A 15495-nucleotide genomic window follows, 5' to 3' on the forward strand; every position below is an offset into this window, starting at 1 on the left:
TGAAGAATGAAGCCACCACTGATTCTAAATGAGTAAGACTCACTCCCACTGTCTTTTCTTGAAATTTTCGTTTAGATTTTGCAAAATCTTTCCTTCTTCGGACTAATGACTCCTCATCTACCTTAAAGTTTTGAGTGGAAGCAGTTCCCCTTTCTTCATATTAGAAATTGTTCGACCACTCTCTGGAAGCAACGTGATGTTAAACTTTATGAAGTCACGTTCATTCCGGGGTTGAATCTGAGTTAGGAGCCCTGGGGTACAAGACAGGCCCAGTGAGAAGAAAGGTTGTTTGAAATGGAATACAGGGACTATGAAAGAGTGTTCCTCCGGGCAGGATAACACAGTGAAGACTTCAGCAAGGGGAGGATAGACCTTGTTTTAGATGCACAAATCCCAAGGCTTGTGGGAATTTAGTTGCTCACACCTAAGGCGGCCGTGGGGGACTGTGCTGCCCACAGCTAAGATGGATGCTAATAACCTCTCCTTTGGATGGGGTTGTTCGCCTTGCTCAGTGGTATTTTCAACGACGACTATAGTGAATAAAATTTAGTAAAAGTAGGCGCCTTCTACCAAGACGCTAAAGTAGGAATTTGGCAAGTTATGTTTAGAAAACCTTCAACAGGTCAAATTTTTTTCCTGCCCTTAACCAAAATGGTACAGGTTGTCCCACGGTGCTGAAGCGTCTAACCCTTAACTAAGATGGCGTTCGGAGGCTTGTTAAAAATTAGCTTGCCCTCTTTTTCTGCCCTTGTCCATCATGGCTTCCGAGGCATCGATCACGTGACTTCCGGACTACGGCGCGGGAGAGAGGGTAGGAGGGCCCTTGAAGGGTGCGCGTTCCCGTGGCGGTGCACCGGGTAGGTTTCAGTCAGAGTCACTATGGCGGCTGGCGCTGGCAAGGTAAGCTGAGGCGGCGGCGGCAAGGGAAGCTGGACCCGTCGTGGCGTCCGGGCGCCCAATCCCCGCAGCCCGTCCGCAGAGAGGTCGGCCGAGGTCGTGGCCAGTCGCGGGGGCTGGCTCGGGTGGGTTGAGAGGGGCGAAGGCTGAGGCGGGCGGGCACCGGCGGCTGACGGCCGTTTGTTTTCATGTTTGCCCCACCAGATCGGAAAGTTTTCTGCCTCGTCGGGCACAGCCTGAGGGTGTCCCACCGGCCGCGAGTGGTGGAGGCTGCGGCGGACCCAGCCCGGGGCCTCCAGGCCTCTCCCCCAACCTCCGGGCCGGCCTCCCTCCCCCACCTCCTCGTCAGCCCGGAGCTTCGGCTGCCTCCCCTGAGATGCGACCCTCGCGGGGGCGACCCTAAAAGGAGGCGGCCGGTGTGCTGAGCAGCAGCCAGGAGCCCAGGTGTTCAGGGACCAACTTCCTGCGGGTCGAGACCCCGGAGCCTCCCCCGGGTCGCGCCTCGCTCGGTCCGCACCCTCCTGCGGAGCCGGATCCCCGCCCTGGTCGCGGGGACGCCCGCCAGGTGCCCCGGAGTCCCGCCTCGGCCGCTGCCCGCGCCCCCGCCGGTACCCGTTCCTCGTGCCAAGGACCTCAGCCACCGCCGCCTCGGCCCACGGCGGTCCGGGGACCCCGTGCCACCTCCCGGCCGGCCTCCGCGCAGCAGGGGCAATGCAGACTGTCCCGCTGGCCGTCTAGACCCCTTAGCCGCCCCATCGCCTCTCGTCCCTCCACTCCCGAGGCCCTCGAGGACGGGCGGTGGCTGCCCAGAGGTGCTCAGCTACACCACCTTTCTTCCGCCCGAAAGGACCTTTCTGGCCGCACCGACCCTTTCTTCATGCTGCAGTGCTGCAACATTTCCGCCACCGAGGGGGGAAAGCGGCCGCGATCCCAAACAAAACACAAGAATTGGTGTGTGACTCATCTGGTTGTATACCTCCAGTCCTCAAACTGTCTTCCAGGAGTTTTCTTGGCCGAAGCTGTCCAATGTTTGAGCCTTTTCTTCCCAGGGAAGAAGATGGACTGAAAGCTGCCGGTTGGGGACTTTTTGTGATCAGGGCCCTGCTGGGTTTTAAAGGAGGTGATGGGGCTTGCGCTGGCTTGTCTTCCCACCCCAGTGAAGAGTTTTTGATGTTCACTGGTTATGCTTAGACAATGTGCAGTTTGCTTTAATTTAAAATTTGGGGGGGGATAGGGGTATAGGCTTGTGAAGGGCAGTCCGGATCCGGTGGAACTCCTCTTTGTCCCTGGTAGGAGAGACACCCCAAGTCTGTCCTCGATGCCGTCAGCCTTGGCCATCTTCACTTGTCGCCCGAACTCACACCCGTTTCAGGAGCGTCATGTCTACCTGGACGAGCCTATTAAAATCGGCCGCTCGGTGGCCCGCTGTCGACCAGCACAGAATAATGCTACCTTTGATTGTAAAGTGCTGTCAAGGAACCATGCTCTCGTCTGGTTTGATCACAAGACGGGCAAGGTAATGTCACTACGTTGTCTAACAATTGTTGCTTTTCGTTTCCCTTTGCCCCTTCTGCATAATGAATGTGGGATCCCAGGGCTTGCACCCAGAGGAGACTTTCAGCAAGGCCATGAAACCAACTTTTTGTGTGTCTGGTTCTAGTGGAAATTTGATTGAGGTGGTTGAATGGAAAACAGAGAAGGTATTGTTAATTAAATGCCTCGAGAGGGCGATGGCATCTTGATAACGTGGTCATTCCCAGTGAAATCCCAAACCCTAATTCATTTTAGAAAACTAGATAGCGAAACTTGGCTTCTTGCGTTCAGTCTTTTTAGAAAGGTGAATTTGCAGTACAGTGCTTGATGAAGCAAGCAGCAGTTCCCAAAGCAATGCAGGGAATCTGCGGCCGGTATTACTCTGGGGCTCAAATGACTCAGTGGTGAGATATAGTTAACACAGTAGCTTTTAGTTGAGTTCAGATCAGGGCTTTTCTAGCAAGGACAGTGTTTGTGTAAATTTATTTTGGAAGATTTGATACATATTTACCTAGGAAGGGATAATTTGCAGTTATCAAAGCCAATTTAATTAAGCATGAACAACTAACTTGACGATTTCAGAGTTTTGTTTGCAGGTTGGGTGAACGTATACCAATTGCTTTTGAAAATGACTTTTTGATGTTCCCTTCAGCACTTAATAAAAACAATGCATACTTACAGAGGTGATATTTAAAAATCAGTGTTAAAAATTAATTTATTTTCTGAAATTATATCCAGCTCTATCAGTTATTGCATTACCTGGATGTGATAGCTTGAATTTAGCGCTCTTCATTATAAGTGACTGACTATTTTAGCATTTTTATGTTGGCATCCTAATTAACTATACATGTGGTTGCTTATATTTTAAGAATACAAGAAAAAAATTGAGTAAGACCCTTTCAATTTTTAAAACTATCTCTGTGTGAGGAGAATATACTAAAGAGCTCATGTTTGTGCTTAAACCTCAAGTTTTAGTTAAGCTACTGAATTAGTTCCAACTTAGAGTAAGTTATGTAAGACTAATAAGAATATCTCCGGTTTCACCTCCTGACTTTTTGGTCCCTCTTTCTGAGTTAAATGATTAAGTCTTTTTTAAAAGAAGAATTTAAGTCTTTTAGAAAAGTACTGTTTTGAAATGAAAGAAACCTGAGCCTCAAAAGGAAGAGAGAAAGCGTTACTTCTGAATTAAGGAATTATTATATAAATCATTTTTCAAAGAAAGGAGGAAAAGATTGCCCAAGTGCTGTGTGCTTGTGTAATATCTATATCCTACTCTGTATGTAGGATAAAAACTAAAAAGTATGTTAATTTTTCTGTATAACACCAGATGCTCATTTATTTACCTGCGGAACAGATCCTTTTTTCTCCCTGGAAAGTAAAGTTTGGGTGCCTGAAAGACCTCATAGGTTACCTATAGTAATTTAAAGAACTCATCTTTCCGGCAGTCAAATTCAAACATAGATAGTTGCCTTAATCAGCTTTTACATTTTTGTCCTTTTATGTCCCTGGGCAACAGTTAAGGTGAAACTTAATCAGGTAATACGTTTCTTAAAGTACATTGCAAATGTACCTACTTTGATTTATTTTGAGATGACTAAGGATAGATCAATGGTGAGTGTTTATTGTATAAATTGAAATATGTTAAAATTTTGAATGAAATTTGTTATTAGAAAACCTTATCTTTAAAGGATATGCAGCTTATTTCTACCATTTGAACTTTTTTTTCTTTCCAAAACATACTCAGGATGTGAGGCCTTTACTTTAGGGGTAGATATAGCTATTGATTATTTTACCACCTACCACTTAGTCTATTTAAAACAACCTGTCAGATATTGCCATGTGATCAAATTGTTTTAAGAATTAACTATTTAAAGTTTAGGTTTGAACAGACAGTAGGTTGTTGTTTTTTTTTTAATCTTTTAATTTGTTCTCAGCAGGAGAAATAAGGAAAAGTACACCTACTCAGCTTTTCCTGAAGCATAAGTCCCTCTTCTATTATTTTTAAAAAAAATTTTTCTATTATTTTTGGCTGCGTTGGGTCTTCCTTGCTGCACGTTGGATTTCTCTAGTTGCGGTGAGCGGGGGCTACTTTTCGTTGCAGCGTGCAGGCTTCTCATTGTGGTGGCTTCTCCTGTTAGGGAATACGGGCTCCAGGCGCGCAGGCTTCAGTAGTTGTGGCACGAGGGCTCAGTAGTTGTGACTCATGGGCTCTAGAGCGCAGGCTTAGTAGTTGTGGCACTCGGGCCTAGTGGCTCCGGGCATGTGGGATCTTCCCCGACCAGGGCTTGAACCCTTGTCCCCTGCATTGGCAGGCAGATTCCTAACCACTGTGCCACCAGGGAAGCCCCAGACAGTAGGTTTTGATTGAGCATCTGTTATGTGCCAGATAGCGTGAGGTACACAGTTACAAAGAAAACCCACAATTAGACCAAATATCATTTATTGTTTTCTCTGTAATAAATTTCCAGTATGAGGATTTGTTACAATTTTATCCTAACAGAAGTCCCTAGGGCCTAATATATTTTCCCAGCAAATTTCTTCCTACAACACTAGAATCCCCTCCTTCTTTAAGCATTGCCTCAGGCAAGTTCTTTTTGTTTGTTTGTTTTTTTCCTCAAACATCTTTAAACTTCAGTTTTCTCTTCTGGGGATAATAATAGTACCTACTGTTGTTTCCAGCATTGAGATAATCATGTAAATCACTTAGCACCCTGTTCCTGGCCCTTAATAAGGGCTCAGTCCTTAGAGAAGAGGGTGTTTGGGGGTCAGGGGGAAAGGGAACCATCTAGGCAGGTCTTTGCAATTTGCTGTAGTGCTGTGGAATCTCAGGAAGGTAATGAGACATTTTTTTCTTTCATGTGATGGCATAGGTGGAAGTAATTTTTAAAATTGAAACGTGAAGAACTTTGCCCCAAATTGGCACCTTACCTGGGAAGTGGAAAATTGGGGTAATATGCCCTTTGGTTGACTTTCAATTTGTGAGTGTTGCATTCTGCATTCATCATTATGGGAGAACCATTAAAAGCTGGAAGAAATTATAAACACTTAAAACTTTCTGATTATTCAAGTAATACATGTTTATTGTAGGAAATTTACGGAGTGTAGGCAGATGGAAATCTATGTGACATTTTTTAATGCTAAGTTCATGGAATGTGTTATGGTACTTAAAACCTGCATGCTGGGGGGTGACAGGTTTGCCAGAGAGTGGAATTTAATAAGCTTCCCCAAATCATCTACTCAGGGATGTAGCAGTTGGATATTGCCCTGCCTGGTTTCTGGCCCTGTGTATCATCCTTCACTCCTTTTTGGAGGTCAGACTCTTCAAATTAGATGGCAGATTATAGGATGGTCATTAACCCTTCTATTGACTCAAGGTACCACTGAACAAGCAAATCTACCCATATGGTGGTTACATAGAAGAGATAGTAAGCGGACTGCCTCCTTCTGATTTGGATGGCCCTATTTGATTTGAGGCTTTGTGGACCAGCGATAGTCTAGTGGTCGACACAGTAGTTTATTTCCAGTCTCACTGTAGTTTACCTAGTAGTAAGTAGTAGTAGTAGTTGTCTACTTCCAGGTTCACTTTTTTACTTAAATTCAGCACATATTTTTGGGCACCTGTTCTATCATGATCTGTTTCAGTGGAGAGCATAGTGGTGGGGTGGGGGCATGGGGGAAAATGAAGAGAATTGGTAAGAAATTTTACTCCTTTTTAGGGGCTTATATTTGGATAGAGAGGGTGACTAAACACCTTGAGAACAGTTGATTTGAGATAAGACAGTATTATATAAGTTCAAATGGCTAGAGAGTGATGGTGTTTGAATTAGACTTCAAAACAGGAGTGGACAGGTACAGGTTAAGAAAGGGTGCTTTTATGGGTTGTGTTTGTGTGTGAGGGGATGAGGGTGGAATAAAACAGACAAAAGCAAGTTATTTTGAATGATTTGGGCATCTTCCAAACACTGAAGAAACTGATTTTGTTGGATAGAAGGTCTTGGATAGTAGCTATGGGTGAACATTCGTTGTGTGTGGTGTTTTCATGTTTCTGCCTTGTTTTTGGAATTAGTTTTCAGACCTTGGAGGAGAGGGTCTCTGCCTTATGTGTCTGTTTCCTATTATTTCTTGTTAAGTAGATGTTGAGTAACTGAAGCTGAGTAGATACCCTGGTGCCAGGTTGTGGAATGCCTTTGTTGCCAAACTAAGGGCATGGACCCATGGGTTATGGAAGGCCCAGGAGAGTTCTATGCCGAGCATTGACATACCAAAACCATTATTTAAGAGTGATAAAACGTCCACGTGTAGAGAGGCCTGGAGCAAGTAAAAACGGGTAACTGTTAGCTTAACTAAACTTATTGTGTACATTGTACCATGCCCTGTTCTAAATGCTTTACGTGTTAACTTATTTAATACTTAAATATCTAAGATAGGTGCTTATTTTTCCCATATTAACATATGAGGAAATTAAGGCACAGAGTGATTAGATTAGGTTAACTTGCCCAAGTTCATATAGCTAATAAATGGTAGAGGTGGGATTTGAACTGAGGTTTTCTGACTCTTGAATCCAAGCTCTTAACTGCTTTGCTATTCCAAGGCTTTGTAAAAGTTTAGATATGATGTCATGTTGTAGGGGCGTGGGCCAGGTTAATAGTAGGAAAGAAAACGACTAAATGCCAGAAAATGAAAAAAGACAAATGTGTTAACTTGTCTGTTAGGACTTCAGCAAAGAGAGAAGGTCTGTATGGACTGGAGATTTTAGGAAAGGTTTCATGGATAGATGGTTTCATGGACGAGATGCAATTTGAGCTAGACCTTAGGACTTTTTGAATAGGGCAGAATGTAGATAGAGTCAGTCGGAAAGGAGTTTTGGGTGGGAAGAATTGCTCAAGTAAAGGCATAGAAGCAGGAATGATGTGGCACGTTTCAAGGACGTTGCAAGAAAGTCATTGCAAAGGAGAAATCTGCACAATTTGACAACCAGGATTGTTTCTTCCTTCTTCCTTCCATATGACTGCAAAGATCCTGGCCTCAGCTTCTGGGGAGAGTGGCAGATCATACATTCATTGATTTTGTCTGTATTATGTTTCAACAGATATCTGTTTTTTTTGTTTGTTTGTTATTGTTTTTTTTACAGAAGTTACAAAGGTCATTAAGAGCTAGTTTTTGTGAGAAAGACATGTATTTGACATGTTATATTTAATGTGCATTAATGTAAATGTGTTCAGAAGGCCTGGTTATGTATCCACAGCACATCATCATTTCCTTCTCTGTTACTTTTAGCAGTAGTGGAAAGTTAATGAAATATTTTGTCTATTATTTCAAGTTGTTAAAAATATGGTTGGTGTATACACTTAAAACATTTTTGTTCTACTTAGTTATTTGACTTTACTCCTTGGCTTAAATTTATTCTTTACCTTCTCAGGCTCCTGTTTGGTTTTCTCAAGTGGTATTTATGTTAGAGCTTAGTATCTATTCTCTTTTATAAATAGGGAGGAGGGTGTCTGTCATTTAGAGTTTTAAGTGAAAAGATTGTGAGATTGGTTCTTAATGTATATCAGTTACTTGAATCCAGAAAAATGGTGGCATTTGTTAGCTGCAGAAATGTTCTAAGGACTCTTTCCTGCCCATGCTTCTCTCACTACCACTACCAGTAGATGAACAGTTTATACGCCTGCTCAAAATCTAGGTTGTTTGCCCCTTTAATTTTTTTTTTTGCCCCATTAGTTTTTAACATGATATACAAAACCTTCAAAATCGTCTCTCATTCCTTTTTTTTTCCAGCTTCATTTTCTATTACTGTTTTTTTCCTTTGCCCCAGGCTCTGTGCAGTAGCTATGTGACAGTGCTCATTGTTCCTAGAAAAAGTGCCGTTTTTGCTGTTTTGACTTCCAGAATGACTTTTCCCCTTCATCCCAGTTCCAATGTGACACCTTCCCTGACTCCCACTGAGGAATTAATTGCTTCTTCCTCTATACTCCCATAGAACTTTGTATATAATTTCGTTATGAGACACAGACAACAAAATAATTATGACGCAAATGCACTATTGCTCTGCCAGATGTGAGCTCTTGAGAACAAGGGAATAGGCACTACATAAATGCTTGAATGAGTGAAATGTGAACAATGGAGCAGTTTCTGTTTCTGCAGACCCTGAGGAGGGTCAAAGAGCAGAAGGTCATTCGAGTTAATTCTCAGTTTGACATCATGGACTCAATTTCCAATACATGGTGTTTGTATAAATCATTACTTATTGAGAATTTGCAGTGTGCAAGACACTTTGCCGAGTGTTTGGTATCTTAGATAATCTTGTGATTGGTGATATTATGAATTTTGAGCCATTACATATATATCCATTCTCATGCAAAATAATACTTTTAAGGGTTTGATGATATTCAGAATGCTTTCTTATTTCACTTGATCTGTATAACACTTAGGAGGTAGGTAGAGCGACCGCAGACTGGCTCCATTTTATGAAAAAAGAGTTTGCTGTTTAGAGGTTATTTGCACAAGGTCATCTCTTAGTAACTGTGGAGAGTTGGAACCAGAATCTAGATTGTTTCCCTCTGAGATAAAAGCCAACTGCTAGACATTTATTCTGAACTATCTTATTATGGAATGAACAATTATTGTAATGAAAATCTGTCTTTTGCTCTCTTGAAGGGTAATCTAAGCTATTATTTTCTGGAAGTATAACTAAAAAGCTTGTCATATGACAGACTTTCAAAGACTGAGAGAATCTGAGTTAATTATTTCTCTGAGTCAGCTAGCACTTTTTAAACATACCCCTACTACTCCTAGCAATAAATATATTTTTTCTTAAGTTTGCATTCATGCAACTGATTTGGATTTGAGTGTTTATGCAAATGAATGAAACAGCCTTGGAAAAACTTGTGTGGCGTGTACATTTTTAATTCTTTAAAGAGAATAGCTGACAGGTGTAAAGAAAAGAAGTAAAGTTTATATAGGCACTTGAAAACATGGAAGCCTTTGGTGATTCTGCTGTATTCTTTGTCAAATATGTAATTTGGGTTAGATTTTAATTTAAAGGCATAGGAAACTTTGTTTTCTTATTTATTTGCATTAAGGTTTTATCAATACTTTCAGGCTTATGATTTTATCTACATTTATAACTACTGACTTATTCTAGCTGAGTCAAGTAGAAATGAATTTCCAATATGTACCTTCAAGCTATTCTTCCTTTTTTTATTTTTCGCTTACAAAAATAATGGATACATTCTCATAAAAATTGAAGCAATAAGGATGTATGTGGAGTATATATATGTCCTCCTTCACATAGGTACCTCTTATCCTCTTCCCTTCCTCTAAAAGTAACTTTTGTTATTAGTTTGGTATGTAATTTTCAGAGCTTTTTCTGTGCATCTGTCTACTTGGGTATGTAGATAAGTAAGGTTTTTTTGTTGTTGTTACTTTTTTTCATAAGCAATTGGATCATAGTTTTAAATGTACTTTTTAGCTGATGATATCAAGTGAATTATGCTCAGCTTATCTGAAATGTGTTAATATGCTCTAGGTTATGACCAGCATCCAGACTGCTGTAAAATTAATATCATTTTATTGAGCACTTACCAGGTGGTACACTGAGTTTTATATGCATTATCTCATTTAATCCTCACAAGAGACTTTTGAATTTGTTAGTATTATTATCCTCAGGATGAGAAAGCTGAGCTTCAGGAAGGTGAAGGAATTTGTTCAGGGTAACGCAGAGAGTGGTGAAGTCAGGATTTGAACCCCAGTCATCTGATTGCAGAATGCATGCTCTCGATCGCTCTGTTGCTTGCTACCCCTGCACCTCCGCACAATTAGTCATTGTTAATCTCATCACCAACCAGTTAGTGAGCAATAGATCAAAAGAAAAAAAAATATTGAGATAACCTTATTGTCTATTAACTCATAGATATTTTGGTAGTAAATCTGTGTAGAGTTTCAATTGAAGATCAGTTCCTCAAACAATATTTATTTATTACTTAAAATTTTACAATTTGAAAAAAAAACCTCTACATGTAAAGATATTAGAGTATCACTGTTCAGATACTATAATATACTAAAAAAGATACTCTTTCATTGGATAATTTTTTAGTATGCTTTATTTTTATTGAGGTATAGTTGATTTACAAAATATAAGTTTCAGGTGTACAACATAGTGGTTCACAATTTTTCAAGATTATACTCCATTTAAAGTTATTATAAAATATTGGCTATATTCCCTGTGCTGTACAGTTTATCCTTATAGCTTATGTATTTTATTCATAGTAGTTTGTACTTCTTAATCCCCTACCCCCATCTTTTCCCTCTCCACACTGGTAACCACTAGTTTCTTCTCTATATCTGTGAGTCTGTTTCTGTTTGTTATTTTCATTGGTTTATTTTTTAAATTCCACATATAAGTGATAATATACAGTATTTGTCTTTCTCTTTCTGACTTATTTCACTAAGCATAATACCCTCCAGGTCCATTCATGTTGTTGCAGATGGAAAAATGTCATTCTTTTTTATGGCTTAGTAGTATTCTGTTGAACATATATAGTACACCTTCTTCATCCATTCATCTGTTGATGGACACTTATTTTGCTTCCATGTCTTGGCTGTTGTAAACATTGCTGCTATGAACATTGGGGTGCATGTATCTTTTTGAATTAGTGTTTTTGGGTTTTTTTGTTTTTTGTTTTTGGCTATACACCCAGGAGTGGAATTGCTGGATCATATGGTAGTTCTCTTTTCAGTTTTTTGAAGACTCTTCATACTGTTTTCCACAGTGGCTACACCAATTTACAGTCCCACCAACAGTGTACGAGAGTTCCCTTCTTTCCACATCCTTCATTGGATAATTTCTAAGTATAGTATGTTTGGAGGTTGTATTTTAAATTATATATGTGACCTCCCCCTATAAGTAAATCTAATTTAGAAAAAAATGAATATATTTGGTTTTTTAACTTTAAATATAGAAATATTAACTGTATTATTAGATGCCAGTTATGTTTCCTTCCACTTCAGAAGTTCAGGGATAGAAGATAAGATCATGCTGTATGTTACTAGTATAGCAATGGTAGTTATGCTTGTAGAATAAACAAAATTTGTAGCTCTGAATTTTTTGGAAAATTTTGCGTAGTAAAAAGGAATGATACAGAGTTATCATACAAGCCAGCAATTCTACTCCTTTGTATATACCCAAGAGAAATCAAAACATGTCCACACAAAAACTTGTACAAATGTTCACTGTAAAAAAGAAAAAAACAACCCAATGTCCTTCCACTGATGAGTGGGTAAGTAAAATGTGGTATACTATATAAAGGAATATTATTTGGTAATTAAAAGGAATGAAATATTGATACATACAACAACATGGATGAACCTTGAAAACACTATGTTCAGTGAAAGGCCACATATTATTTAATTCTGTTTATATGAAATATGTAGGATAGGCAGATCCATAGAGAGAAAGTAGATTAGTGGTTTCCAGGAGCAGGAGGTAACAGGGAGTGTGATGGTTAATTTTATATGTCAACTTGGTGAGGCCATGGTGTGCAGTTTTTGGTTAAATACCAGTCTAGATGTTGCTGTGAAGGTATTTTAAAAATGTGATTAACGTTTAAATCAGTAGGCTTTGAATAAAGCAGATTACCCTCTAGAATGTGAGTCTTATCCAATTAGTTGAAGTCCTTAAGAGAAAAGACTGAGGTTCCCCCAAAGAAGGAATTCTGCCTTCAGAGAGTCATCTTACTCAAGACTGCAACAGCGCTTCTTCCCTTCTCTAGCCGGCTGGCCTGCCCTGCAAATTTCAGTTGACAGCCCCCAGAATGTTATGTGAGCTAATTAAAATAAATGTCTTTCTCTCTGTATATATATACATCCTACTGGCTCTGTTTCTCTGGAGAACCCTGAATAATGTAATACATGGAGTGACTGCTGAATGGGTACAGGTTTCTCTTTGGGATGACCAAAATGTTATAAAAATGATTGTGGCATTTAAAAAATTTTTTTAAAATTGTGGTGATGGTTGCTCTGAATTGTACACTTTAGATTGGTGAATTGTATGGTGTGTGAATTATATCTCAAAATACTCTTATAAAAAAAGAGGACTGGGCTTTCCTGGTGGCGCAGTGGTTGAGAGTCCGCCTGCCAATGCAGGGGACACGGGTTCATGCCCCGGTCCGGGAAGATCCCACATGCCGCGGAGCGGCTGGGCCCGTGAGCCATGGCCGCTGGGCCTGCGCGTCCGGAGCCTGTGCTCTGCAGCGGGAGAGGCCACAGCAGTGAGAGACCTGGGTACCGCAAAAAAAAAAGAGGACTGTTAGATGAAATAATAGGTTAGTGAAAGCAGGTTAGTGTGGAGGAAGTGGAAGAATGTAGAGTTCAGTGTGGATAGTCTAGCAGAGCAGCTTTTGAAGTACTGTGTGGCTTAATTTCTGTCACTAGTTTCTTAGTGTGAATGTCTTACTCTTGGTTAGACTTTTGTTTTATTGAATTTAGTAGATGGTGTTTCGAAATTTAACTACATTTGTTGAAACAAAAGTCTAACCAAGAGTAAGATATGAATACTGAAGAGGTAGAGACAAAATTTTGGTATTATTGAGAAGCTCTAGTGCCAAAGTCTTAATGTGGGAGTTGAGAAATGGTTGGAAAGATGCAATTTATAAGTCCCAGTCTGAACCTGGGAATCTTAAGATATTAATTTTTCTCACCAGTGCATCTTTTGCATATGCAGGCCTATAGAGCATGGTAAAATATTGTTAGAATGAATGATGTTGTCTTGACTAGAAGGAAGTAGTCGTTTAAATTATAGTTGAACTTAAACTGGGACCATTCCTAGTCCTTAACAAGTATCTGAGTGTCTCATGTGTGCAGTGTAGTGCCCAGCAGATAATACTGAAAAATATAGTTACAATACAAATAAGTCCAACAATAGAAGTATCTACGAATCATTGTTTCCAAGGAGCTAAGGGAGTGATGTATTCCTTCCCTAGGATTGGGGGCAGCAAATATGGAAGGAATGAAGAGGGCTTCATAGACAAAGTTGTTTTTAAGCTACTGTATGAAGAGTGAGGGTTTACTCTCTGTATAAAACAGAGCAGGGCATTCCAGCCCCAGGGAGTAGTGTGTGTCTAAGGCAGAAAAGCCTAAAGAGAATGATGTATTCTGGGAAATGCAAACCCAGAAGTTAGCAGAATTGAGGAGGGGAAAATAGAGCTGCTATCAAATCTTTGGGGTCATTGAACACTGCTGGTAGAAGTTTTAGGGTTGGACTACCTGAGTTGGAATCCTGGCTCCATTGCTTGCCAGGTGTGTGACCTTGAGGAGTCTCTGTGCCTCAGTTTTCCTCATCTAAAAATGAGGCTAATAGTGAGATTCACCTCATAGGATTGTTGTAGAGATCATGGGAATTCTTGTAAAGCAGTAAGCAGAATGTTTGGCACAGAATGAGTACAAACAGTCCCTGATTTACAGTAGTTCAATTTAGGATTTTTCGACTTCATGATGGTATGAAAGTGATAATACATTCAGTAGAAACAGTACTTAAGATTTTGATCTTTTCCTGCAAAATGTGGTATGATACTCCCTTGTGGTGCCGGGCAGCGACAGCAAGCCACGGCTCCCAGTCAGCTCTACAATCCCAAGGGTAAACAGCCAGTACATTTACAACCATCTGTGCCCATACAACCATTCTGTTTTTCATTTTTAGTATAATACTCAATAAATTACATGAGATATTCAACACTTTATTATAAAATAGGCTTTGTGTTAGATGGTTTTTCCCAACTGTAGGCTAATATAAGTGTCTGAGCATGTTTAAGGTAGGCTAGACTAAGCTATGATGTTCGGTAGGTTAGGTGAATGAAATGCATTTTCAACTTACTTACAATGGGTTTATTGGGACATAACACCATCGTAAGTCTAGGAAGATCTGTGTTCAGTAGCTTGTGGCTATTTTAATTTTTCTTTATATTTTTAGTTGGTGTGTTTGCACGGTAAGACCTGTATGCTTATTTTTTTTAATTGTTAAAAAGGTTTTCTTCTTCGAATATCTGCCTTTCGAGTCTCCTTAACTAAGTTATTTGATACCTTGAAACTTCTTTGAATGTGTTAAAGAAATAGTGTGATACAGTAAAAAAGAAATTTGGTCTTTGTCCCAGGTTCCTGGCTCACAACGCCTAAAACTCGTGGAATCTCCTGAGTGATAAGTGTGTCTCTTATATGCTAATAAGATGACTGGTGGCTGGGAGCCCCTGGATAGCTTCAGGATGGTACTGGTCACCAGAAAGACTAAGTGATTAGAGGGTTGGAACTTTGGGGCCCGCTTACCAATCTCTGGGAAGAGGAGGGGTAGCAGGATGAAGATTGAGTTATATAAAAACTCTTGAACAGTGAGATTCAGGGAGCTTTTGGTTTGGTGATCACATCGAGGTGCTGGGAGGGTGGCTCACTGGAGAAGACATGGAAGCTCCTAGCCCTTTTCCTCATATCTTGCCCTTTGCAATTCTTTCATTTGACCATTCCTAAATTGTATCCGTGTTGCAAGTATCGGTGACAACCTGGGACTTTTGACTGGCAGTAGAAGTGGGGGCAGTCTTGTGGGACTGAGCCCTTAATCTTTGGGATCTGACATTAACTCCAGGTAGATAGTGTCAGTTGAATTGAATTTTAGGACACTCGGCTTGTCTCAGAAAATTGGAGGAGTAGTGTTAGAAAAGACAGCCACACATTTGGTATCAGAAGTGTTGTGAGTAAAAGCAGTTCAAATAGTCTTCTGATTAATATCCATTATCCAGTACTGCCAAGTTTGTATGCTTTCCCTGTTAAAAGGAATAAAAATCATTAGCATACTTGGCTTACCTTACTTGAAGATACGGAGTTAAAGGAGTTGAGTAAGTTATATGATGAGAATGTAGTTAATCAATCAGGAAACATGTAAGAGTGTATATGCTATATTAGGCAACATGAGGCATAATGAAAGTATTAAGATATCACTTCAGTCTTTGAGGAGCTTATAGTTTAATTGGGAAGCCAGACCTAGCCTCATAAACAACTAGAGAAGAATTAAGTTCTAAATGG

General features: G+C 40.3%; 1 protein-coding gene across 23 annotated transcripts in view; it reads left to right on the forward strand.

Moving 5' to 3' along the window:
• The first annotated feature begins 1610 nt into the window (after positions 1-1610).
• The window catches only part of SLMAP (sarcolemma associated protein), a 151347-nt gene continuing 137462 nt past the window's right edge, over positions 1611-15495 (forward strand). For all 23 annotated transcript variants that reach the window (XM_079935804.1, XM_079935787.1, XM_079935807.1 and 20 more), the window contains exon 1: positions 1611-2413. In XM_079935804.1, coding sequence (XP_079791930.1) covers positions 2216-2413 — 198 coding nt within the window. In that variant the 5' untranslated portion in view covers positions 1611-2215. The remainder of the gene's footprint in view (positions 2414-15495) is intronic.

This window comes from Stenella coeruleoalba (assembly GCF_951394435.1).
Source record: "Stenella coeruleoalba genome assembly, chromosome: 10".
Classification (NCBI taxonomy): domain Eukaryota; kingdom Metazoa; phylum Chordata; class Mammalia; order Artiodactyla; family Delphinidae; genus Stenella; species Stenella coeruleoalba.